This window comes from Ailuropoda melanoleuca, chromosome 9 (genome assembly GCF_002007445.2).
Source record: "Ailuropoda melanoleuca isolate Jingjing chromosome 9, ASM200744v2, whole genome shotgun sequence".
Taxonomy (NCBI): Eukaryota; Metazoa; Chordata; class Mammalia; order Carnivora; family Ursidae; genus Ailuropoda; species Ailuropoda melanoleuca.
In genome coordinates, this window is record NC_048226.1 from 55,440,095 (window position 1) to 55,468,012 (window position 27,918).

At 39.4% G+C, this 27,918-nt stretch overlaps 1 protein-coding gene across 1 annotated transcript; it reads left to right on the forward strand.

Moving 5' to 3' along the window:
• E2F5 (E2F transcription factor 5) lies at positions 1-27,887 on the forward strand. The gene is made up of 9 exons (XM_034668508.1): positions 1-145; positions 281-810; positions 19,045-19,154; positions 20,098-20,259; positions 21,545-21,588; positions 23,167-23,231; positions 23,992-24,259; positions 26,486-26,530; positions 27,712-27,887. The coding sequence occupies exons 1-9, from the start codon at positions 1-3 to the stop codon at positions 27,819-27,821; spliced, it is 1,479 nt and encodes a 492-aa protein (XP_034524399.1). The 3' UTR covers positions 27,822-27,887.
• The last annotated feature ends 31 nt before the right edge of the window (positions 27,888-27,918 follow it).

Here is a 27,918-nt window from a genome sequence, read left to right on the forward strand (position 1 = left end):
ATGACGATAAGCGACCCAAAGCTGATCTCCTGCCGCTCTGCAAACGGAGCTCAGAAACTAATGGCCACTGGGCATAGGGATTTTCTGCCCCAGAGATGTCCTTGCTTTCTCCCGCTGTCGCTCCGGCAGGTCCTCGCCCTTCGAGGTAGCTCACGAACAGCGGGGAGGCGAGTGTGAAACACACTCACCAACGCTTCGCCTCCTCCCTGCTCGCTCCTCCTTCCCACAGAAAAATGCGTTTCCAGGCAACGGCGGGCCGCGGCGTCACTTCCTGCCATTTAAACTCGGGTCCCCACCCCTCGCTGCCCCTTCTCTTCGCTTCCACTCCCCCTCCCCTCGGTCGTGGGCTTCATTCACGCTTCCAGGGCTCGGGGAGGGGGCGGAGGCCGGCGCGCTCAGCCGCCCCGAGTCCCGTGGGCGCCGCGCGCGCACCTGTTGTTGCAGGAGCCCGCGACCCTTGGTCCTGCTCTCTGCCGGCGGCGGCTGGAGCGGCCGCTGCACAGCCGGCCCGGCAGGTGGCCGCGGGGGCGGACAAGCGACTGGGCGCGGGGGCCGCACCACCGCGGCGTGGGGACGCGATGGCGGGCGGAGCCCGCGAGCTCGGGCCAGCAGGCGCCGCAGGGGCAGGGCCAGGGCCAGCGGCCGCAGCCGCAGCCTTCCCAGGCGCAGCCTCCGCAGCAGCCACCGCCGCCTCAACTCGGGGGCGGCGGAGGCGGTAGCAGCAGGCACGAGAAGAGCCTGGGGCTGCTCACCACCAAGTTCGTGTCGCTGCTGCAGGAGGCCAAGGACGGCGTCCTGGATCTCAAAGCGGTGAGAGCGGGAGGCGGGGATGGGGGCGGACTTCGTTGCCCGCGGCCTCCGAAGAAGCCCACCCTCTTGAAGCGTGGGTCGGGCGGCGTGGTGTGGACGCGCCCCGCGGGGACCGGGCGACCCCAGAGCTAGGGCCATGTGGCCGGTGCCCAGGCCCAGGACTCCGGGATGGGGGGGGGGGACGAGGGACCAGGATGGCCCTGATCGGCCGCACAACCAATAGGGCCCGGCGCCGCGCTGGGCTCTCGACAAAGAGCCTAGGACCTGGAGCGCGCCCGCGTGGCTTCTGGCGCAGGAACCCGAGGGCGACCGAGGGTCCTTGCTGTTCCGCGTCCACCTGTGGCAGAGGCGCAGGGGGTACCCGGGCACTTTGCCTGCAGACACCTGGGGGTCGATTTTGCTGTTGGGAATTGATGGTTTTAATAGGCTGTTCTAGTTGAGACGGTGTTCCCGTTCGAAACAAAAAACCCGATTTTGCCACCTCTTCCGGATGAAAGGGGAAAAAAGTGAACTTTCCACACTCAGTCCCCATTGAAATAATTCCAGTAATAAAAAAACAAAAACAAAAACCCGCTTCCCTGCCCACTTCTTTTCATCATCCTGATGATTGGGAGGGGGTATTTGATTGTTTATTTAATTTGGTATCTGATACCGATTTCTAAAAGTGAGATTTGCCAACACACAGAAAGGAGATGTTTTAGAAACTTTGACACAAGGAGGTGAAAGCGCTTAGTAAACTCCTGCTTCATGAGAACGTGTGCTTCGTCTTTTACTACAGTTTTTCAAACAACAACATGCATCAAAAGCTGTTCGGTTAAACAAAATGACTTAACCGTCTCAGGCAGGATTTGGAAGGATTCCACAATGCTGAGGAACAGGAGAATGTGATTACTTGAATTAAAATTCAACCAGTGCACCAAGTTTAAGTAAGAACCAAAGCTTTAAAAACAAATAAAAATTAATAACGAGTCATTAATTGCTGCACACCCCTCCTAGGCATTTTCCCAGTATCCAAACTCTGATTTTACACTGTTGATTGGTCCCAGCCCCCAGGGGAGTGCCAGTGGGACGACCTTACTTGGCTTTGAAAGTGTGACTAGTATCATTAAGGTTGTGCGTAGAGCAAGGGAAAGAGCATCCGGGCAGGAGAGCATTCTGTAGTACTCCCTGGAGGTAGAGAGGAAGACTCCCAGGGACTTGAAGATTTCTGCTAGAGGCCCTCCCCTGAGTGTAGCTAGGGGGTGATGTTTATTTTTGAATGCCCTTTCCTTACCCTGAGCACAGTAGGTGATCATTAAGTGATAGTTGAATTGAATTATCTGAATTCAGATTAGCATGACATGTGCATTTTGCTTGTTGGCAAGTAGTTTCTACTATCTTCTTTTTTATTCCTGGAATTTCCCCCCTAACTCTGGAAATTCCTTGTTCTTTCTACAGCTTTTTTCTCCCTCTGCTTCTTCCCTTTCTTCTCCCCGAAAGTGCTTATTAGCATATATATATATATATATATCTATAGTATTTAGATTGTCAAGAACTAAAATGGATTCGGTTTAAAGAATTTCAAAGGAAGTCATGAAGTCATCAGAGAAAGCCAGAGATGTTACAAAATATGGCTTTCAAATTGCTATTCAAAATCTAGACATTGAGTTGTATCCGGAATTTACTGTGTAAATAACCTGTGGTTTCAGTAAAGGGAATCAGGGAAGTTTGGAGTTTTCCAGATACAGCTGAACTCGGGGCTTAACTTTGAGGGCTTCTTTCTCAACTCACCTGGGAATATGATGGACCTTCGCCTTACGTGCCTTTAAATTCTTTGGCTTCCTCTTGTTTCATTGAAAGTCATGTACGGGTTCTCCCGAAGTCACAGAGAAAGTGAGTAGGAAGTGGAGTTTAATTTATGGTAGCAGCATTGTTTGATTCATCCTGGAACTTTCCTAAAAGTTTCAAAGGTTTCTGCAGTAACATTATGTCTCTTTATGTTAATGATTTTTTACTCCTAAAAAGCACTTCGAGTATCATTCTTTTTCACATGTCCATGAAAAATACACATATTTATTTACATATATTTTTCATTTATTTACATATATGTGTGAAATCTTATTTATATAAAAATCTTACAGTGAAATCTTTCCAACGATGTTTCTTATTGTGAACCATGACATCTACTACTGAAAAACAAGAACATATGCTGTATCTTGGTGATGCATTTCTTCTTCATAATATACCTGAGGATGTAGCTTAATAAATAAATTCTAATAAAGCTGTTCGAGTGTACCTTAACAGTTAGGAGGGATTAGAAACACTTTGAAAGTGGTTTGTGAAACTTATATCATATCTCCCACACCCACACTATATGGCCTTATTTACTAAAGTGGGTGTGGCTTATTTACATCTTTTTATTCCATTGAGATGACACATTATCCCTCATGCCTCTCAAGCTATCTGGTTTGCCAAATTATGCTGCTAATAACTAGCATTTATTGAGAGTTTGTTCCAGGCTTTTTACATATATTAACTAATTTTATCCTCTTAACAACTTGGAAATTTGGGCTTAACATCCCTATTTCTTGGATGAGAAAATTGATAGATTAAGTAACTTGCCCAGTGTCACACACTAGAAAGTGACAGAGTAAGATTTGAAAGTAGAACATTTTTCTGTTGCTTATGCTATACTGCCTTTTAGTATTCCTTGAAAAAACCAAAAACTTCTCTCATTTAAGTTTTTCATCTGTGTAGGAACATGGAATATTTCTTCTAAAGAAAAACACATGATTATTTTTATCCTTTTACCCATGGCAAAAGAGGGACGTATCGAGCTCCTGCTTTAATTTTTTTTAAGGTTTTATTTATGTATTTATTTATTTATTTATTTATTTATTTGAGAAAGAGAGAGAGAGCATGAGCACATGCACCCACGCAACAGGGGAAGGAGCAGCGGGAGAGGGAGAGAGAGAATCCCAAGCAGACTCCATGCTAAACATGGACCGGACTTGGGGCTTGATCTCATGACCCTGAAATCATGACATGAGCTGAAATCAAGAGTCAGAAGCCTAACCTACTGAGCCACCCAGGTGACCTAAGCTCCTCTTTTAAAAATGAGGGTATTGATGGCAAATTCCACATTATTTCACAAATTAAACTAGGGTTCTACTTATCCAGAAGAATTTAAAGAACTGTTAAGACAGTCACAACTATCTATTATTGTTTTGGAAATTCCTATTAAATATAATTTCTAACCGAGTTTCTATATATTGTCATTTGGGTGCCACTTTGGATTTTAAAGCATGATTAAGATTGTAATATGGGGCGCCTGGGTGGTACAGCAGTTAAGCGTCTGCCTTCAGCTCAGGGCGTGATCCTGGCATTATGGGATCGAGCCCCACATCAGGCTCTTCCGCTATGAGCCTGCTTCTTCCTCTCCCACTCCCCCTGCTTGTGTTCCCTCTCTCGCTGGCTGTCTCTATCTCTGTCGAATAAATAAATAAACTCTTTAAAAAAAAAAAAGATTGCATTATAATTGTTTCTGTTACAAATTGCCTGCATGATACCTAGGTTAAAATGATAAAATATTTATAATGTTCCTTATCTCATGGGTCCCTGACTCATACCCATTTATGATTAGCTAATTAATACATGCCCTGACTCATACCCATTTATGGTTAGCTAATCAATACATTCCCTGGAAGAAATAAATAATTTAATCTAAGGCCTTAGTTTGTGACACAAAGCAAAGATTTGGTGTCACAGGATAAAGATAAGATTAGCCTAGGGAAAGATATATGAGTGGGACAGCCAGAACTTTAGGGCATGCTTAAAAATTCCCAGTTTCACTGAGACAGTTTCACTTTTGAGTGTATACCCCAAAGATTTTTTTTTTTTTTTAAGATTTTATTTATTTGACAGAGTCAGTGAGAGAAGGAACACAAGCAAGGGGAGTGTGAGAGGGAGAAGCAGGCTTCCCGCCAAGCAGGGAGCCCGATGTGGGGCTCGATCCCAGGATTCTGGGATCATGACCTGAGCTGAAGGCAGACGCTTAACGGCTGAGCCACCCAGGCACCCCATACCCCAAAGATTTAGAAACAGGGTCTTAAACAGATAACCGTATACCCCATATTGATAGCATTATTCATAATAGCCAAAAGATAGAAGCGATACAAGTGTCTATCAACAGATGAATAAATAAACAAAATGTGATATGTAAATATAATGGAAGATTATTCAGCCTTAAAAAGGAAGGAAATTCTCACACATGCTACAACATAGATGAACCTTGAAGACAAAAGCTAGTTACAAAAAGATAAATACTGTATGATTCCACTTACATGAAGTAACTAGAAAAGTCACGTTCATAGAGACAAAATAGAAGAGTGATTGCCAGGGGCTAGGGGAAGGGAAGAATGGGAAGTTTGTTTAATGGTTCAACACGTTATGGGCTGAACTGTGTCCTCTCAAAATCCATATGTTGAAGCCCTAATCCTCTGTACCTGATAATGTGACTATATTTGGAGATAGGGCCTTTAAAGAGATGATGAAGTTAAAATTAAGTCATTGGGATAGGCACTAATCCAGTCAGACTGGTGTCCTTCGAAGAAGGGAAATTTGGACACACAGACACCAGGATTCATCCCCGCAGAGAAAAGCCCATGTGAGGACACAACGAAAGGGTGACCATCTGCCAGCCAAGGGGAGAGGCTTCTCAAGAAACCAAACTTGCCAACACCTTGATCTTGTACTTCTAGCCTCCAAAACTGTAAGAAAATAAATTTCTGTTGTTTAAGCCACCCAGTCTGTGGTCTTTTGTTACGGCAGTCCCAGCAAACTAATACTATGGATATAGAATTTGCCAGATGAGAAGAATTGTGCATGTCAGTGTGAATGTACTTAAAACTACTGAATTGTACACTTAAAAATGGTTAAGATGATAAATTTTATGTCATGTGTATGTTACCAAAATTAAAGAAACATAAAACAACACGAGATACTATGACATACCTATTAGAATGCCAAGATAACACAAAACACAAGCAATACTGAATGCTGGCGAGAATGTGGAACAACAGGGACTCTCCTTCATTACTGGTGGGAATGCAGAATGGTACAGCCACCTTGGAAGACTGGCAGTTTTTAGAAAACTGAACATATTCTTACCATATGATTCAGCAGTCACACTACCTGGTCTTTACCCAACTGAGTTGGAAACTTGTATCTACCCACACATGAATGTGTATAGCAGCTTTATTTGTAATTGCCAAAACTTGGAAGCAACCAAGACATCCTTTGGTAGGTGAATGGATAAATAAGCTAGCACATTATGACAATGGAATACTATTCCATGCTTAAAAAAAAAAAAAAGCTATAAGCCAAGAAAAGACATGGAAGAACTTTAAATGTGTATTACTAAGTGAGAGAAGCTGATATGAAAAGACCACTTACTGTATTAATCCTGAGTATATAGCATCCTGGAAAAGTCAAAACTATGGAGACAGTAAAAGATCTGTGGTTGCCAGAGTGAGAGGGCAGAGCACAGAGAATTTTTAGTGAAACTGTTGTGTATGACACTGTATTGGTGGACAGATGTCATGACACATTTGTCAACACCCATAGAATGTACAACGCCAAGAATGCACCCAATGTAAACTGTGGACTTGGAGTGATAATGACATGTCAGTGTAGGTTCATCAGTTTTAACCAGCGCCCCACTCCCGTGAGGGATACTGATAGTGGGGGCGGCTATGCATGTGTGGTGGCAGGGGCATGTGGGAACTCGGTACTTCCTGCTCAGGTTTGCTGTGAACCTAAGTCTGCTCTAAAAAATACAATTACTAAATATGCATAGAAAGCTGATCTGGACACATCTGTTCTGGTGTAACATCAATACTAGATGCTTGGCTAAATGGAAAAAAATTCTCAGGGGACTAGCTGTACAACACTAATAAAAGTTATTATTAATATTAGTGCTAAATGACTGGCACTATGCCAGAATCTTTCCTTATATGAACTCACTCAATCCTTAAAAGTATAAAGGAGAGATTATCTCCCTTTTGCTGATAGGAAAGTGAGGTGTACAGAGGTTAAGTGACAGTCACTATCCATAGTACTTCAAGCCCCACACTGGGCATAGAGCTTACTTTTTTAAAAAAAGTTTTTGGGGCACCTGGCCGGCTCTTTCAGTGGAGCATGTGACTCTTGATCTCAGGGTTGTGAGTTTCAGCCCCACACTGGGTGCAGAGCTTACTGTAAAAAAATAGCCACAGTGAGTGACATAGAAGTCCAGCTGGTCTGATACCGGAATTGATGCCCTGAACCACCATGCTAAGCATATATGAATGTTACTGAAAGTTTAAAGGTAACTATTAACAGACCAGAAACACACTTTGAACTGCTATCTCATTTTAGGGGGGAAAATAACACAGCTTAAGTCCATGAAAAGAATAAGAGATAACATTGGGAAAGCGTAACACACAAAATACATCAAATGAGTGATAATTGAAACCTGTTTCTATATTACATGTGAATGTATTCAATTCCTTTCTCTTTTTAATAAAGTTGGGCTTTTTTTGTTATTACTATTTTTCTTTCGAGAGAGAGAGAGAGAGAGAGAGAGAGAGACAGTGGCTGAAGAGGAGGGGCAGAGGGAGAGAGAGAATCCCAGCACGGAGCCTGACACAGGGCTTGATCTCAAGACCCTGAGACCATAACCTGAGCAGAAATCAGAGTCGGACACTTAACTGACTAAGCCATCTAGGTGCCCCTTGAATAAAGTTGTTTAGATGAAAAAGAATTCAGGCGTCTATTGTTTATAAGAAACCTGCCAACAGGAGTCTCAGAAAGTTTATGGTCTACCAGGCAAAAAGAAAGAAAAGAAATTAGGAATGAAAGTAATAATTTCCAGATAAAGTCTACTTTAATATCAAGAGTACTAAATGGCATAAAGTGGTGTTTTGAAAGTAATAATTTCCAGATAAAGTCTACTTTAATATCAAGAGTACTAAATGGCATAAAGTGGTGTTTTTGAGAATAATATCACAATCCAAGGATGAATTATAAAAGTCAAGCACTTGTTAGCTGCTAAAGGAATGAAATGTTTGAATAGGGTTGCCTATCGATATGGATCACATATACTTTGGTGTGTGAATTGTACTATGCTGTTTCTTTAATATAGGAAATATTTTTTTTATAAATATATTGTTTTTTTCAGGTTTTGCCAGTTAAAACTGAATTTTCCCAATTATCCTCTCTTTATATATTAACCTTAATATGTTTGTGGAAGGGAGGATTTTTTTCTTATTCACTGTTTTAAACTTACAGTATAATTATTGAGGTAACAGACAAATAGTAGAAAGCTCAGAAATAGATTAAAATAGAAGTTACCCAGTATGCCATCACCCAAAGAGAACCACTGTCTTTGGTTTTTGATATTTCTTCAATTTGTTACATTTTTGTTATAGCTGAGGTCAAACTTTTATCTTCCCAAATTATAAACATAATGTGTGATGGCCTCACAAGTTATATCCATCACAGTAGTCAGAATTAACCTTTCTTATAGATAGGTATATAGTTGTTTCTAGTCTTTTTCCCGTCTCATTCAACAAATAGGCGTTAACCATTGTGTGCCTCAGCCCCTTTAGCAGATTGCAGCTTCCAGTTGTAGAGAAAAGTCAGGGAACGGAAGCACCTACTGGGTATGGAAGCACCTATTGTGTGTGCCCTGGGGATTGGTGATATGAGAGCCATCAAAGCAGGGAACAGGTGGGAGCTGAGCTGGCCCTAAGGGACTCAGCAAGTCTAATGACATTGATACATGTAAGAATTGTAGAATTCAGGGTCATGTTGCTCCTCTACTTAGAACAACATCTAAACACCTACAAGACTTCCTCCTCTGGCCCTCCCTCCTCTGATGAGGTCCAGGCCCACCGTCCTAGCATGCTCACATGCCCTCTCCTCTCTGCCTTCAGGCTGTTGCCCAGGCTTTTCCCTCTGCCTGGAGCACATTTCTACACAAATACACAGTCATTTGGCCATTTCTCTAAACCCTATGGTCTCAGTTTAACTATTTTATCATCTTAGATGCAGTAGTACGTGGGATAATCACCCCTGCCTCACCAATGAGTGTCTTGAATTGCAGAAGATTCCAGACTTTGTGGTAACCATTGGATTTAGCAACAGAGGCCCAGAAAACATTTTGGGTATTTAGACATTTTGAATTATTTCCACTTTCGATAATCTGCACTAAAGAATTGCTAGATCCAAAGGATAATAAACATTTTTAAGGCCTTTGATGAACATTGCCAAATTGCTTTACAAAAAGATATTAATTTACACTCCACTAGCAGCATGCCTTCATGCCAGCCACCTTACCACATCAAAAGTAGCACAGCATAGTGGTTAAAAACATGCACCCTGCATTTATATCCTGACTTTACCACGTTCAGTGGACTTGAGCAACTTACCAAGGCTCGCTTTCCTCTTGCGAAAGTGCAAACAATAATATCTACCGTATATAGTTATTATAGGAGTTGCTAAAGTGAGTTTAAAGCATTTTAAACAGGGGCGCCTGGGTGGCTCAGTTGGTTAAGTGTTTGCCCTTGGCTCAGGTCATGACCCCAGGGTCCTGGGATCAAGCCCCACGTCGGGCTCCCTGCTCAGCAGGAGAGGCTGCTTCTTCCCTTCCCTCTTCCTCTAACCCCTGCTTATGCTCTCTCTCTCTCTCCCTTGCTTACTCTCTCTCTCTCTCTCAAGTAAATAAAAATCTTAAAAAAAAAATAAAGCATTTAAACAGTGCTTGGTACATAGTAAGCACTATACCGGTATTTGTTAGATAAATAATAGAGAAATAAGTGTTTATTAGATCAATAATAGATTAGATAGATAAGGAAGGAAGAATACTACGTATTTGGATGTTTTCATATTTTGCAAATTTGAATGGTGATGAATAACAGTATTTTTTGTTGACTTTATAGATATATATACATACACTTAAGTGCTCACATTCTAAGTGCACAGCTCAATGGTTTTGACAAATGCTTATACCTGTAGCCACCACAGCCAGATGAAAATAATCACTCCAGTTTTAGTTCTCTAAGCCTCCTCCCATATAGTCCCCAGCCTCACCCTCCCCTGCAATAACCATTATTCTGTTCTCTTGAATGAAAATGGTCTTTATAGGTCTTTTCATGTCAGTGAACTCACAGTATGTACTCTGTTAGCTTCTTTCACCCAGCAGGATGTGTTTGAGCTTCACCTGTGAGTGTTGCGTATACCAGTAGCTCATTCCTTTCTATCCCCTTGTGGTATCTTGTTTTATGGATATACTACACTTTGCTTATCCATTCACCTGTTACTTCTAATTTGGGGCTGTTATGACCAGGTACAAGTCTTTGTGTAGATATAATTTTTCATTGTTTTAGTTTGCATTCATTTGATTATTCCTTCCATAACTCATTAAAAGTTTGAAACCTTTTTCAAGAATGTTAATAATTTTTTTTGGTGTAATTTCATTTTTTGCCCATGTTTTAATTTGTGTTCTTCATACTTATATCAGTTTTAATTATTGAGATAGTCAAATCATTTTTCATTTGTACTTATTCTAGAGAGTCAACATTTAGAAGTACCCTGTGAAGGAAATTTATGACATTTTGGTGTATATACATGTGCATGAGTGTGTGTGTTGGGGGGTATGTGTTTGAGAAAGAGATGCCTTGGTAAGTTTGAAGGATTTTAGCCAGTTTTCAGAATAGGCTGTTGGTCACAGTTATGAAGGAAGCTAACATGAAAGTTGTATGTAACTCAGTCAGAGTTGACATTCACTATAATTCCTTGAGATTTTTTAGATTTATTTAAAGATCCACATCTGACTCAAATATGCGTCTTCAGTATGACCAATTCAAGTGTCCTGAAACCATTGTTTATCCCTTAGGTAATGAGATTTTGTCCATAGCTGAGTTTTCTGGTTAGCTGAGAATTTATATCGATTAGTAAAATTCTTTTTTAAAAAAATACTTGTTGTTATAAAGATTTTTTTTTAAGATTTAAAATTTTTTGTAATTTATTTATTGATTTGAGAGAGAGAGAGAGCACACCCAAGCACACAGAGGGTGAGGCTGAGGCAGAAGTAGAGTCCCCGCTGAGCAGGGAGCCCAATGCAGGGCTCAATCCCAGAATGGTGGGATCATGACCCGAGCTGAAGGCAGATGCTTTTTTTTTTTTTTTTAAGATTTTATTTATTTATTTGTTTGAGGGGGAGAGAGAGAGAGAGAGAACACAAGCCAAGGGGAAAGGCATAGGGAGAAGCAGACTCCCCGCCAAGCAGGGAGCCTGATGCGGGACTCAATCCCAGGACCCTGGGATCATGACCTGAGCTGAACGCAGACACTTAACCAACTGAGCCACCCAGGAGCCCCTAAGATTTTAAATTTTTAAGTAATCTCTACCCCCAATGTGGGGCTTGAGATCAGAAGTCGAATGCCTCACCGACTGAGCCAGCCAGGCACCCCAATAACATTATTTCTTACAAAAAAAATTTAATGATTTTGGTTGGAAAAATTTCCAGAATGCATTGCACAAGTCTATGTTGTCTTATACTGAAAACACTGTGATGACTTTACTTTTTTGGTCAAGATACTCATGATGAATATTAGTTTTTGTATTTTTTGGGAGATGATAGCCTCAAGCTTTTTTGAAATGATTTTATTTGAGAGAGAGAGAGTGTGTGTGTGCAAACACGAATGGGAGGGTGGGGTGGGAGAAGAGGGAGAGGGAGAAGCAGGCTCCCTGCTGAGCGGGGAGCCCTACATGGGGAACCAAAGGCAGGCGCGTAACCCCCTGAGCCACACAGGCGCCCTGCCTCAAGGCTTTTCTGTGTTGAATTGCTGTCTTGTCCAGTGGCCTCAGCTTTGTCTGCTTTGTAAGTTTTTGTCCGTTCTATAGTTTCTCTCTTGTCCCTTGATTGCTCCGAGGTGCCTCCCTACTATCCCAGATGGTACTTCCATTTCTCCTGTGGACATTGAACTTAAATAGCCCAACTGTTAGGAATCATATAAAAGAAGGAGTGAGTAGGATCCAAATTGGATGAATGTTTTGAGTAGTGAAATACACATTTTTATATCTATTTTTGCTCTTCAGAAGCCTTTTTTCCTACTTCATTGAGCTTGACTACCTTCTAAAGTGTTAAAGTGAGTGAGTTAGTGAAATAGGTAGGGGTGTTCTATTTTGTTCCATGATACACCTTCCAAGAACAAAATTTTCTTAGTACTTTAGGGGAGAAATTGGATCAATAATAGTGATAATAGCTAACACAACTGTAATGATTACCGTGTGCCAGGCACTCTTCTAAGTGTTTCAGATATACTCATTTAATCATGACATAACAGCATCTTAGCAGTCATACAGGGGCGCCTGGGTGGCGCAGTCCTTAAGCATCTGCCTTTGGCTCAGGGCGTGATCCCGGAGTCCTGGGATCAAGCCCCACGTCAGGCTCCTCTGCTGGGAGCCTGCTTCTCCCTCTCCCTCTTCCACTCCTCCTGCTGTGTTCCCCCTCTCGCTGGCTGTCTCTCTCTGTCAAATAAATAAAATCTTAAAAAAAAAACAAAAACAGTCATACAGATCAGGAAATGGAGGCACAGAGAGGCTAAGTAACTTGCCCAGGGTCATAAAGTTAGTAAGGCCTGTCCCAGAGCCCGTGCCTCTCACTAATGTGCCAGCCACCAGCAGGATGATATAAAATGTGCAGGGGCAAATCCAAGTGATAGGATAGCAGACGCACCCTTAACTTTGCTCTTGTTTTAAAAAGTTAGTACTTATGAGAAGAGAATTTCCAAAGCAGTGGAAGACTTAGACAAGTAATCTAGAGTTTGCAATTTATAGATTCAGTTTCAGCAGGCTTTTGCTACTTAAATAGATACTTTATCAAATATCTTCTTTTTTCTTCTGAGTAATCTTTGGTGACTTGAGTAAAACAGTACAACGAGTTTCTTTATATAAGCATATGAAGGGTTTATTAAAAGGTTCAAGCTTCAAGTTATAAAATAAATGACAGAGGAATGCGAAGTATAACGGGAATATAGTTAATAATATGTAACAACTTTGTGTGGTGACAGGTGGTAGCTAGGTTTAACATGGTGATCACAATATATATATCAGTGTCGAATCACTAAGTTGTACACTTGAAACTAATAAGTTATTGTATGTCAACTATACTGCAATAAAAACAGATTAAACATAAAAATTAGAACAACTTTAAAGCTTATGCATTTCAAAAATATTGGTACGTATATATGAATATCATATTTAGGAATGACAGTCTGGGGTAGCAAAGGCCCTGGAGATTTTTGTAGGAGGAATTTCTTTGGGGCAGGAAACTGAGTAGGAATTAAAATACTGTAGTGCTTCGTGCTGCTTTTTGAGGGAGGCCTTTGTATCCATAAAGTTATTTCTTTATTTTTGGTATTTAATTTCCTTATTGATTTAACGTCCCCTGTAGACCCATTGAAAGCACATAGCAGCCTCTTCCAGGAACTTTCCTTTTTGCTTCCACCTTAAGTAATCTCTCTTTTTTTCAACCTCTTATAACACTTTACCGTATGGGACTGTTTCCATTTTTATACCTCATTCTCTAACACAAGGTGTTACCCACAGCCTTAGATATTATACAATTCTTTTGTTACAAGTACCAGTGGTGCTTAAATTGTTTATTCAGTGCAATATTTTTAGCTTGGGAATTTTGACTTATTTAAAATCTTGAAGTTACAGGGCCCATTTGAAAATGTTTTGCCACAAACTTATTTCATGAATATATAATTAATGTCAAATTCCATTTGATTATCCATTAGCTTTATGAGTCTGTATCCTATTAAATGAGGAGAATGGTACCTACTTTAAAAAATAGTGTGAGCATTATATTAGATGATATACTTTGGAAGATCCTATTACACAGTTATCCCATTACTGGCTTATAAATGGTCCTTAACTGTGATTTGAAATCAGACATTCTCTAAGTTAATTATCTTTAACAATATTTGAAATTAGCTAATAATCCAAACCTTATCATAAGATAGAGCAAAAGAAAATACCATATGGCACAGGAGAAAGTGAGTTCCCTCAGTTTTTAAAAAATCTTAAAAATATTTTATGGGCACTCTGGTAGCATCACTTGTGTTCTTTTTACCTTATCGTCAGCATCCTATCATCTGTGTGTGCACATGTGTATATAATTAATTGACTTTATATAGTGTTTCCATGGCACATTTTTTACTTTTGGATTCTGGCCCCACTTACTGTAGCGTTAGTTTCCGAAGCACAGTAGCTGAAACATTTGAGTACACATGTGTTGACACTTATGGTCCTGGAAGAAAGTAAAGTACCTGCTTTGCAGATGGAGAACCTGAAAGACGGGATGTTTCCCATAGTTATTGTTTGTATGTTAGCGCATTTGAATGCAACATCATGCTCCATCAGAAGAACATTGTTGAACAAGTGAGCTGCAACTAATCTTAACTCAAATAAACCCACCACATAATCTCTCTCCCTCCCCCGGAGTTGACATTGGGTCTTAGTGGACTCATTTGTTAAAGTGAAGGGGTGGGGCCAGGAAATTCTTAAAGCCCTTTTTAGCACTTGCATGCGATCTCTCTCAGTTCTCCTGATTTATCTTACCCACCTCTAAAAAGCATCACAAGCTTTAATTTTGTTCCACATATAGATACCACTCTGTTTGCAATTGGTGACATATTTTTAGAAAAGGATTTAATATTTGGAGGGGAGATGTATTTCTTTCAGAGAGTTGTTTATTCCCCCCCCCCTCCAAATTGAGTTGGTTTGGTACAAATAGATGTTTCCTTCGTGTTTTATAGGTCAAATCTATAATAGCAAATGTAACCTTTGAAGCAAATTTGTTGCATGCACATGTGCATTTATTCAATAGCCATGTGGCAACATGGGTTGAGGACGCATCCATTTTGCTCTCTGCCTGCCCCTTGTCAGTAGCCAGGCTGTTCTCCAGGGCTGGAGAAAAGTGCACACCGATGCTCATGGGTCTCAGTTTAAATTCATAGCAACTAACTTCAAGAGGACTAAGATTGGGTCCAGCATTGCTTCTACAGTACTTACTCTCTAACTCTCCTAGATGAATATTTCATCTTCTAAACCATTAACCATCCCCTCCCCTCTTCACACCCCCCCCCCCGCCCCAACCCCCCCCCTGCCGTTTTTTTTTTTTTTTTTTCCCCCCCCCGCACCAACCTCCACTTACAAGAAAATAGAAAGCAACGAGAAGGAAATGTCTAAACTCTCCCCCAACCTTGTCTGTTTTCGTACCTACATTTGCACTGGGCACTCGGCTGGAATGCAGTTATTAATATGCCCTGTTATTATTATCTAAGGCTAATCCTTAGCTCCTCTGATTCACATTCTCCCTTGCCTACCTACAGCAGTCCCTTCTCCCGCATGGTTAATTATCCTTCTTCCCCCTTTACTAGATGGTTCTTATCAGCATAACTTACATGTTGAATTAGCTCCCATCTTTAAAAGAACATCCTGGAGGGACCCCACAACCCCCTACAGCTACTGCCCCATTCTTCTTAGTCTTTGCATCAGAATTCTTCAAAAGAATTGTCTGCTGTAGCTTTCCTTCCACTCTTTGTTGGAATCTCTCCATTAAGGCTTTGACTCCATTACTCCGCCAAGACAGCTCAGACCAAGATCACCAGTGACTTGCCAAAGTCAAATCCATGATCAGGTCTCACTGCTCATCTGACTTACCCTGACAGTGGTACTTGACCGGTTCACTCCTTCTTACACTCTTCGCTTGGCTTCCAAGACTCCACTTTCTAGTTCTCTTACTTCAGTGTCAAGTTGCTCCTCATGTCCCAGATCTTTAACAGTGGAGTACCCTGGGGTCAACCCTTAGACATTTTCTCTTTCTATTCTTATCTCCTTAGGTGAATCCAATGGATTCCATCCTGTGACCTAAAATGTCTATTTACTTATGACTACTGAAATTATATCTCTAGCTTGGACTTCCCTGCTAACCCACACACTCTCATGTCCAGTGGTCTTCTGAACTTCTCCCCTTGGAGGTCAAATTATCCAAAGCCAAGTTCCTGATTTCTAGTGCCTCAAACCTGTTCTTCTGCAGTCTTCCTCATCTCCAGCTGCTCATGTCAAAAACTTGTGCAGTTACCTTGACTCTGCTCTCTGGACCTACTGCTTGCTACCCCTTCAGAATGTATCCCAAATCTCACCATTTCTCACAACGTCCACATCTACTCCTTCATCCAAGCCACTACCATCTCTCAAATGGATTGTTGCCATTTTCTTTCTCACTAGCCTCTTTTTTCCTACCCAGAACAGCCAGAGAGAAGCTTTTAAAACATGGCATCAAATCACCATGTGCTTGAAGCCTTCCAGTGGCTTTCCATTTCGCTGGGAATAAGAGCTGAAGTCTTCACAATGGCCTGCAAGACCCCAGTGATCTGGCCCCTTGCTATCCAGTGTTATCCTCTTTATCTCTATCTCTCGCTCCCTCCCCCCACCCTGCTTTATCTCCCTCCTTTCCTCCCCTCCCCCCTTTCTCTCACTGTTCTCCCTCTCACTCACTGTTCTGGTCATACTGGCTAGTCTGTCTTTCCTTGAAGGAAATAAGCATATTCCCACTTCAGAGCCTGTGCACTTGCTGCTTCCTGTCAGATGTTCTCCAGGGTCACTTCTCCATTCAATTCAAATGCCACCTTATTCAGGGAGCGTTAAAATTCTATTAAGTATAGCCCCTACATGCATTCCTCCTAACATAATGATTTGCATATTATTAACTCCTTCCCCCTCTTTGAGGGCAGGGACTTTGTTCTGTTACTACTCTACCCGTATGACACAGAACAAGCCTGGCACATCATAGATGCTAAACAAATGAATGAGGCTGCTGCTGGTGGTGATTCATTGTATAATTCTATTGAGTATGATGTCTTGAATTACTTCATAAAACTTTAAGAATTCACACAGCTTTTCGAAACACTGTATAAAATGGGATAGGTCCGTATACACACAAACTCTAAATCTCATCCACGATCCACTCCTTCAACCTGTATTTGTTGATGAAGCTATTTCTTTCCAGCATTGAAGTATTCCTTATGCAGCAGACATTGTGCTAAGATTATCTGGTTTAATCCCCACAATGCAGATATATTATTACCCCATTTTACAAAAAAGGAAATGAGGCTTCATGAGTCTGAGACCAGCTGAAGATAGGAAGTAGTGGTGCTGGGATTGGATCTCTGTCTGCTGGAACTCCAGAACCTAATGTCCAAAGAATGATGGGGCTGCTGAAAGAAAAACCTCCTGGAGAGCCTTTTTAAGTGATAACGTTCTGTACGTGCTGGTCATTTATGTGTTTATATACTTAAATAGGAAAGTATTTAAGAAATAATGTTTAGTTTTGGAAATAAAGGACTGAAATTTGTAATGTTAAACAGTAATAAATTATAGATTATAAACTTTAAAACATTTTGATCTAAAAGTGAGCTCTGATGGCTCTTTGCCTGATGACCTTGGATAGCTTTTCCAGTCTGGTTCATACAAACATGTCCTAATACCCTATCGGCGAACTGTTGCTATGGTTGTGAAGGCTTTTGTGAGTACATAGATACGGATAACTAGAGCAGGCTTGAAGTGCTCTGGGTTACTTCTCAAGAAGGCCTCCTCGGAGGGAAGGGAGAGATGAACCCTCAACTTCAGATTTTTACAGTTAACTTTGCAGGAGGAGAAAAACAGCCTCAAAATCAAGCAACTTTATTAAGGTTGATAAAACAGGAAGGAAATTGCTAAGTACAAGGGAAGAGGAGATCAATGAAACCATGCCTAGTCCTGCCTAGTCCTACTTTTAATTTTCTGGTTCTCTAGAAGAGATGGAACCAAACTAGTCAGAGCTGGGGACTCAGAGCCTCAGTTTCTGCTTCTTCATTCTTTCTGCCACATCTTACTTATTCTCCTGGTCCACTGATTGAGGCATGAATCCCCTTCCTGAAGACCTGAATGATTAATTGAACTGTGGTAACTTGGTAATTTGGTAGCACAGTAAATGGATTGATAGAATTGACATTAAATGCCTGTGAACTTGGTCACACTTGCTCCTGTAGAGAGAAGGTCCAGATTGCAAATAATATGCTGCCCTGGATTGTGTGTGTGTGTGTGTGTGTGTGTGTGTGTGCATGTGTGTGTGTGTGGCCTGTGTTTTTAAAGAATCAAGAAAGTAGTGATGCCTTGGGAGAGCTGGTAACCAATTATATGAAACTAAATTCTGTTCATTAATTTGGATAATGTGCTGAATTTTGTCAGTAAGGACATAAATGTGTTGTTTCATTGCTACCATGACTCTTATCACTCTTAGTCTCAATGTGACTCCACATTCAAGATAGGTTATTGTCTAATGCACCCTGAAAAACTGTAGGATAACCTCTTTTTTAGGGTTCTGTCTATCCCATTGGGGAACAAAGCTCATAAATGTGAGTGGGAACCAATTAGAGAAACAGTGTAGCATTCCTGCATTTATTCATAACATGGTAGCATGAAATATTTTTGTTGACCTTACTTTTGTTGAGTCAAACTACCAAGCTTTTGTATTATATCTGCTGGTACCCCAACTTTGTGCTGTAGATTTTAATTTCTTGTATTTATACTTTATGTTGGGATGGCATGATTCACTCCTCCATTTTCATTGTGAGTTTAAAAAATGTAGATAGTATATTTCGGTAGTACAAGTGTATGTATAATCTAGAATTTCCCCCAAGTCTCTAGACTTAATTATTAACGGGTTGCTGAGATATAATTTTTCCAAGTTTCAAAAAACAAGGCTGTTTTTAGACAAAACTGTTTATGAACAGAGAAATAAAATAGGAAGTGACATGGGTAGACAATTAGTATTCCTCCTCGGGATTAGTCCATAAGGTGACATGAAGTATTCTTATTGTGTTCTTTTATTTCTGTGGGCCTTGTGTCAAGACCCTTGATGTATTTTTTCCCCACTCTAACATCTGCTGGCTTTTAAATGGAATAATTTCTTTGGTATTTGCAATGTTTGAGGGCTGCTTTGACCATACCCACCTATTGTTCCCAAGCAACTGACCAGCTCAAATTTGGGATTGGGCTGTCATGCTGTGAACTTAATAATCAACCCTTTTTGGCTTTAAAATATGAATTGTCCTTTATGTCATTGTCCTTTGCCTCCCTCTCTCCCCTTTTTAAAAACAGGCTGCAGATACTTTGGCTGTGAGACAAAAAAGAAGAATTTACGATATCACCAATGTCTTGGAGGGAATTGACCTGATTGAAAAAAAGTCAAAAAATAGCATACAATGGAAGTAAGTTACAAACCAGTGCCCTACTCTAAAACCTTCATTTTTCTTCCTAATGCTCTATAAAATCTGACTTTTCTACTGTTTAGCTCTCCTAAATCCTCTCTCTTGGCCCTTTAGTCTCACCAGGCCCCTTGTCTTTCCCTGGACACCGCTCTGGGCCTCTGTATATGTCACTCCTGTGTTGGCATGTTCCCTTACTCTGTTCACTGTTTGATTTACACTCTGAAAATTCACATCTCCCTTTCTCCCTCAAGTCACTTGTTTGGCACACACTGCATACTGCATTGTATTATTAATCCCTCTCTGCCTAAGTGTTTAACTGCCCAACTAACATAAACTCCTTAAGAATAAGAACTATGTCCTGTATATAGAATATGTACCTTATATATGGTAGTTGATTGAAGTGCATATTGTCATTTGTTAACTGTTGTATGGTTTTATGTTTGAATGTAAAAAATACTTTCTGTTCTGCAAATTTGTCCCCTTTGGCCTTAAATTTTTTGTTTTGTTTTGAAGCCAGAATCTCACCAAAATTTTTAAAGGTTGTAATTTATTTTACCAGCATCTTAGTCTATGTCATGACACTTCCAGGTGTGATTATTTAGCTTTGACATCTTTTTGGTGCCAGTCACTAGCCTGGCCTTTCAGATGACAAACACCATTCTAGAACAAACTGAGAACTCTTTTTGGACTTGATAAAAATTTTCATTTTCTGTATGGCAAAAGCATTGAGAATTTTTATAATTTGATTGTTCTTGCCAGTAAATTTTCTAAGCAAATATATTCAGGGATATGTTTACATTTTCTAAGGATTTTAATGCTTGATTTTTAGAAGATTATAAAGATTTTTGTCTGGAATAAATTACTGAGTTTTTATTACTATAAAAATTAAGTGATGTTAACCTAGGCTTGATACGGGAAATATTAATTCTCATATGTTTTTAAGAGGTGTAGGTGCTGGCTGTAATACTAAAGAAGTCATAGATAGATTAAGATATCTTAAAGCTGAAATTGAAGATCTAGAACTGAAGGAAAGAGAACTTGATCAGCAGAAGTTGTGGCTACAGCAAAGCATCAAAAATGTGATGGACGACTCCATTAATAATAGATATCCTTTTAAATAAGTTACACATATAGCCATAGAATTGGTATTTATATACTTTCTAGTCTGAAGATCAGTTACTTTATTCTAGTGTTTTAAAAAGTTTTATAAGTGAATATAATATTTTAATTTTACAATATCATTCTAATAATTTATACTAATATTTGAAAAGTTTTTACCTCTTAAGCTACTAATACATCTATTAACATTATTCTGTGTTGCATTGAGAAAAAAAATTCATCTACTTTCAGTCTGCCATTGATAGGATGTGATGTGCTAGCTAAAGTGTGCTTAGGGGGTCGCTGAATATTAAAGTCATTGTTAAATGCATAGGTATATTTAAATAATTACGGTCAATGTTCTGAAGTGGTAAAAATTCAGTAACTCTCCAAGTTTTGAAAAACTAATTTTGGCTTGAAAATAAAATATCATGGGCCTGCAGTCAATCCAGGATACTTTCTGCCTAATATTAACTCAAAGAAAGTACCTACTTGAGGTTGGGGACCAAGGCTGATGTATTTATCATATTATGTGGGGGAAAAAATTAGTGATATACTTCATGTGTTTCTTAAAAATCACTGTTCTCTTAAATACCACTGATTCTCTTGATTTGCAAACTTGCCTGTATTCTTATGGAACCTGTTAATGGCATTTATCTTTCTACCACCTCTCATGAATTTTTGACCAATGTATAGAATTAATTTTTTTATGTTGTTTTGTAATTTGTTAAATAAGTCCATGATCTCATTTGCTTTTTTCTTTCTATGGATCAAAGCTCCTTAACAGTGTGATAACAATGGGGTTTTCAAGCTGTGCCTTGTGGAGCCCCAAGATACAAAAACCATTGAACTAGTTGACCTTGGACTTTGCTGCACTGCTTTCCAAGATTCTGGCCATTCCCAGTTCCCTATACCATGACCCAGGAATGTTCTCAATTTGCAGGCCTATCTGGTCACTCTCCACTCCTAGCATCATTTTCCCACTGATATCTTCCCATCTAGAAGCCCTGTCTCCGTGAGCAATATGCACTGTTTTTCATCTCTCTCTCAAAGGTCCTCAAATGTCACAGAAAAATCAAGTGTCTTCTTCTCAGAGCAAAGGATGGGCACTCCTCTTATGGGCCTTTGTCTTTGCCTTTCCGGCCTAAAGACTTTATTTATTTTTTTTTAATCTTACCATGTGTGGCAGTACCTTCATGCACTTGGGCATTTTGTTTTGGCCTGCAGATTTATCTTAATTTAAATGCTTAGACCTTGGTATACATGTTGTTCCTTAATTCTTATGACAGTACATTTTCCTATGTAACTCATGAAGACATCTGTAATTGCTTTAATGGTAAGTACTGTTAGTCAGTTTGTTCTAACATTCTTCCTCTGATGACCTATTTAGCGTAGAGTGATTCAACATTCCCCAGGCAACTCACCCCACGTCATTATTTTCAGGGACTGTGGACATTTTGTGTCACTCTACGGTGCTCTGTAGTTATAGGCTGCTTTTGTTTCTGTTCTCATGGCAATAACTGCTTTTCAGTTTTCACTTCATTGACTGCATTGGTAGGTGTAAACTGTGTGTGGTAGGGGTAGCTAAGTCGGAGAGAGATTAAACAGCAGTCTCAAAGTCATAGAATTGTAGTGCCAGTGACCAAATCTGAACAAAACATGGTTCTCACTGGCACTGTTTATGAAACTGTATGCAGCAAGTGTGCTGGTCACAAATGAACTCAAAGAAAGCATGAGGGCAGAGTTAGGTGAATCCATTTTACAACCAGGACAACTATTCCTGCTTCTTCCTCTCCCTCTCCCCTGCTGTGTTCCCTCTCTCGCTGGCTGTCTCTCTGTCACATAAATAAATAAAATCTTTAAAAAAAAAAAAAAAAAGGACAACTATTCCTAACCCTATTCCATCCCCTGCCTCCATGCTTTCGCCTTGAAAGCATAATACAGTGTATTAGTAACTATAGCAGGAGGGGGGCTGTATTCCCATAATCATAACACAAGTAAAATGAAATTTTGCATACATATTTATATTTAGTTATGCATGGGTTGTTAAACGGACAGTCTTGTGTATTATGCACATAAAAAAAGATCTGTCAAGCACCTTGCCAAGTGAAATCCTATTTTCCAAGACTATGTTGACAATATGTGTGGACTTACTGCTTTACTGTGCCACCATATGTCTTAAGCTTTCTTTTCTTCTTTTTAAGATTTTACTTATTTATTTGAGAGAGCAAGAGAGAGAGAGCACCAGAGCATGAGCAGGGGGAGGGGCAGAAGGAGAGGGAGAAGCAGGCTCCCCACAGACCAGGTAGCCCCATGCGGGAAATTGATCCCAGCACTCTGGTCATGACTTGAGCCGAAGGCAGATGCTTCACTGACTGAGCCACTCAGGCACTCCTATCCTGAGCTTTTTAAGAAAGTTTGGGGAAAGTATTTTTAATCTTCAACTCAAACAGAGTCGTCTGTAGAATTTAGCCTTAAAATTAAGTTCACTTAAGCTCAAGATTTCACAGTGTCATACCTAATCTCTAGTATCCCTAGTCACTTAAGTAATTTAAAAATCTCAAGAAAACAATGTTATTTGAGGCTAAAGATTTCAAGAATTTCAGACTTTATACAAGACTGAATGAAAGCAAAATTAACCTGAGCTGAATTTGTTAATGAGAATAATAGAGCTAACACTGAGTATATACCCTCTTCTAAGATCTACTGTTACATGTATTACCTCATCTAATCCTCAAAACAAACCTACGCAGTAAGTTATATATCCCCTATTTTGCAGAATTAGGAACCAAAGCCCAAGGTCACCTACCCTGGTTTTCAAACCCAAGCATTCTGACTCCAGAGTCCATAGTCTTGCCACTGTATTCCAAGATCAGTAGTATTTTCTAAAATTTAAAAATATTTTTTTCACCAGGTGATACACTTTTGGCCATTCAAGCACCTTCTGGTACACAGCTGGAGGTACCTATTCCAGAAATGGTATGTAGGATAACTTTACTTTTCTTAAAATGGATCTAGTGTGTTAAGAGGGACAAATGTTTTCTCTTTAGCTGAACAAGAACTAATTGTGTGTAAACACTTCCAAATTACTGCTTTCAAGTTTTCTACCTGAAAGTATGGATATCTGAATTTGGGTGACTTTAGTAAAATTATATTAGTGACTGAATCATTTAACATTTTGATTATAAGTTTTATTAAATTTGATTTCTTTTTTTAAAGATTGTATTTATTTATTTGACAGAGAGAGATAGCCAGAGAGAGAGGGAACACAGGCAGGGGGGGCAGGAGAGGAAGAAGCAGGCTCCCAGCAGAGCAGCCTGACATGGGGCTCGATCCCAGAACGCCGGGATCACGCTCTGAGCCGAAGGCAGACGCTTAACGACTGAGCCACCCAGGCGCCCCCAAATTTGATTTTGAGCTAGAAAATATCAAGGAATGAGTAATGATATTTAGTCAATAATCTTGAAAAAATCAGTTAAAATTACTTTCTCTATAACTGATATAACAATCCTGAGCAAAAAGTTCAGCTGAAATATCAACAATAATAGATTGCTTTAAATTGGGTCTTTTTCAAAACATTTTCTAGTTGAGTCAAAGACATTTATTGACTCTGCTATATATAATTCTATGCTATATAACAATTAGTCCCTAATAGCTTTGCGTATCTTAATTTTTAATGTTCCAAGGTAGTTAGAAATGTTAATATTTATTCATTTGTTTATACCCAATAACTTTAAAGGGTCAGAATGGACAAAAGAAATACCAGATCAATCTAAAGAGTCATTCAGGACCTATCCACGTGCTGCTTATAAATAAAGAGTCCAATTCGTCTAAGCCTGTGGTTTTTCCTGTCCCCCCACCTGATGACCTCACACAACCCTCCTCTCAGCCCCCCACACCAGCGACTCCACAGAAATCCAGCATAGCGACTCAGAATCTGTCTGAGCACCATGTCTCCGAAAGAAGCCAAAATCTTCAACAGACACCAGCCACAGATTTATCATCAGGTGGGTCTAGAGCCTTTGTTTTAAAAAGTCAGAAGGGAGAATATGAATACCGTATTAAACAAATTGGTGAGCTCTTTTGAATTTGTCAGCTATGGCTATTCTGTTACCAAACACAGGAGACAAAATGGTAAGCTTTATAAGTATTTAATGTCTCCTGCCTGCCCAACACTGGGGTAGGTATGATGAGGAAAATTTAAAAACAGATCCTGCCTTTAATTATATTACTACAGATTTGTTTCTTAGGTAACATAGACTTACAATCCGATTGTACATTCAGACACATACAATTGAATATGGTATAATGTGGTTAAGACTGTGTAGACTTATAAACAGTGAGCAAGGAAAAAATAGGTAGTGGGCCTAAGTGTGCAGTTTTCCATGTTTGGAATTAATCGAAATTTGTTCATTTTTCCCCATTTTTACTATTTATATATATATCAGGGTTTTGTTTTATCAGAGGTTTACTTTGTAAGGTTCTTTTCTTAGTCACTCTAGGATAAAATGATTGAAATGTGTTCTGATTACCTTTAAGAAAAATCAAACTGGTATACAATATAATGACATTTGCCTCCTTTTTTCATATTCCTTATTGTTATACTTTTTATTTGGAAAGCTTAGTTTTATAGAGTTGAAAAAAGGTCTCAACTCCAATTTTGGAAATCTTACCTTCCTAAATTGTTTAATCTGAAATGAAAATAACTAAAACTCTAAAAACTGGGCATTAGGAATAGGGTCCACATCTAAATTATATAAATTTCCTTGACACTCAATTTTTTCCCGTAGTTACATGGCTAGGTATTTAGCAACTCCTTACTGATTCCAAATAAAAGGCCCATGGCAGATATTCTCTCAGTGGTTGCTGAATGAATGACTTAGACTTAGTCACGCCAGTCTGGATGTGATACTGCATATCATTAAAAACTACATTGTATACAATCCCATGTTTATTTTTACCTTTGGCATGCATCTCATTGGAATGTGGAATGAGTCTTACTACTCTGGGAGTTCACAATAGTTAAGAATGAGGCTGTAAAGAACTAACTGGACACAGAATATTTTTCAGCTTCTTGTCCTCCTTTACTTCCTCTGTAACTATTTCTATACTGTCAGATATAGAATGGGGGTGCACAGTGGAAAGTGTACTCCTTAAAAAGCTTATGACCTAATTATAATCTAATGGGGGATATATGAAGACAGGCAAGTTTTATGTGGTTGAACTTAGACACAATTAGTGCATCAGCCTCCACAAAACATTAAAAAATTTCTGTATATGGTTTTGTATTTAGCAATAGTAGTAAGAATAATTTGGGGTCAGATTAGAGAGAACCTTGAATATCAGATTGAGCTGGGACTTTAGCCCAAAAGCCAATGAGGATTTGTGAGCAGGGAAGCAGCATACTTAGAACTGTACACTGGTGAGCACAGGAGTAACAAGATTAGGGCAGATGCTTTAGGGAAGCAAAAAGATTAGAGGCAATGGAGACTGAGAGATCTGATGTCTGTAGTTATGCAACCAGCAGAGAACATTAAAGCTAAAATGGGTGATAATAGGATTGGAAAGAGAAATAAAGATTTGAGAAATATTGTTTAGGCAAAATAACTTTGATATGTGAGATCTGGAGATAAAAAGTTGTTGAAGTTTTAAGGTTGGGTGACTGGGAGAATTATGGTACCACTGACTTTGTAAAATTGAGTCAGTTTTGGGACAACGATGATGAGTCTTTTGATTTATGTCTTGAGTTTGGAAGTTTAAAAGTAATGCCAAGCACAGAGCTGGTGCTCATGAAAATGCCATCTTTCCATAAAGGTCTATTACTTAACACTGTGTTGTTAATCAAGCTGCTGTTTAAATTAACTATTTAATATATACCGTAAATATATGCTGCATTTAAATATAACTGCTTTTTACTATTAAAATGTATAAATAGAGGGGCGCCTGGGTGGCACAGTGGTTAAGCGTCTGCCTTCAGCTCAGGGCGTGATCCTGGCGTTCTGGGATCGAGCCCCACATCAGGCTCCTCTGCTATGAGCCTGCTTCTTCCTCTCCCACTCCCCCTGCTTGTGTTCCCTCTCTCGCTGGCTGTCTCTATCTCTGTCGAATGAATAAATAAAATCTTTAAAAAAAAAAAAAAAGATACTTACTTGCTGTTTTAAAATAAAATAAAATAAAGTAAAATGTATAAATAGAAATGTAACAAAACTTTATCACATCTCTGTTTCCAGCAGGATCTATTAGTGGAGATATCATTGATGAGTTAATGTCTTCTGATGGTAAGTAGTTTAAAATTTTACTACTTTATATATCAATAATGCTTTTCTAGAATTTATAAGGGGCGTAAGATTTAAAAGAAATGTAGAACCTATATTTTTTAACTGCTTAAATACTATGATGATTCACGAAAAATCTCCCACTTCATAGTAAGCCAGAGGCATCCTTCAGAATTTTTATTTTCTCGCATTTTGAGAAAAAAAGAGCCCATAAGAGGATACTTATTACTACGTCACTGAGTTAATTTCTACAGTTACCACACTAGCCCTTTTCACATCTGAAGAATTTGGCCAAGAGTAAAATAATATAGGTAATCTCAAAACCCAGTTTTGTAAATATCCCCACTAAGGCCAATTTCAAGCTACCAATGTGAAGTACCTGAACTATTACTAACATTAGCCAAGTTGTCATCTAATCTGAAATAATTTTTAAAAATCTTAAAAATACAAAAAATATTTGTAATAACTTTAATAATAATTCTCTTGGCTTCACCTTTCTCTAAGTTCTTGGATTCAGTCCTGGTTCCTAACAAATATATCCAAACCTAGGAAGTTGTAACTGTTAAGTAAGCAAATAGTACAGTAACCATTTGAGATTAAACATTTCTGTAGAAACAGCACATCAGCAAATTAAGTGGAGTTCCTACTTCTGTCTTCAAAGTAGTAACTTATTTAGCAGATCAGAGGACATGCTTTGATCAATTTTTTAAAAAAAGATTTTATTTATTTGAGAGAGAGAAAAGAGAGAGAGAGAGAGAGAGAATGAGCATGAGTGGGGGGAGGGGCAGAGGGAGAGGAGAAGCAGACTACCCATGAACAGGGAGCCTGATGCAGGGATCCATCCCTGGACCCTAGGATCAAAACCTGAGCCAAAGGCAGATGCTTAACCAGCTAAGCCACTTAGGTGTCCTGACCAATGTTTTTGAAGCACATATTTTAGCATGACAAGTTCTATAAAAATTTTAGCCTGTTTTTCTTATGCTATACCTATGCATACCAATGCATAATCTTTAAATGAGAATCTTTCAAAATATACACTAGATACAAGTCATTAATTACTTTTCCTACTGTAAAATATTATTATATGTAATTTAATTTGGATAGATGTATTTGAGAGTATTTTGTTGAACATCATGAACTGTATGTAAAAACCGTGTTTAACACTGAATTTGTTTTGCTTGCAGTGTTTCCTCTCTTACGGCTTTCTCCTACCCCGGCAGATGACTACAACTTTAATTTAGATGATAATGAAGGAGTCTGTGATCTGTTTGATGTCCAGATACTAAATTATTAGATTCCATGGAAACTTGGGACTGTTATCTACCTCTAACTGTAACATTTTAGACTTCTTAATAACCTAAGTATTTAAAATAATGAATGTAACATCTTTT

Coding starts and splice junctions, on each gene's coding strand:
- E2F5 (XM_034668508.1), top strand. CDS start 1: ATGACGATAAGCGACCCAAAGCTGATCTCCTGCCGCTCTGCAAACGGA. Junction 19,155..20,097: donor AAAAATAGCATACAATGGAA/GTAAGTTACAAA, acceptor TATGTTTTTAAG/AGGTGTAGGTGCTGGCTGTA. Junction 20,260..21,544: donor GACGACTCCATTAATAATAG/ATATCCTTTTAA, acceptor TTATGACAGTAC/ATTTTCCTATGTAACTCATG.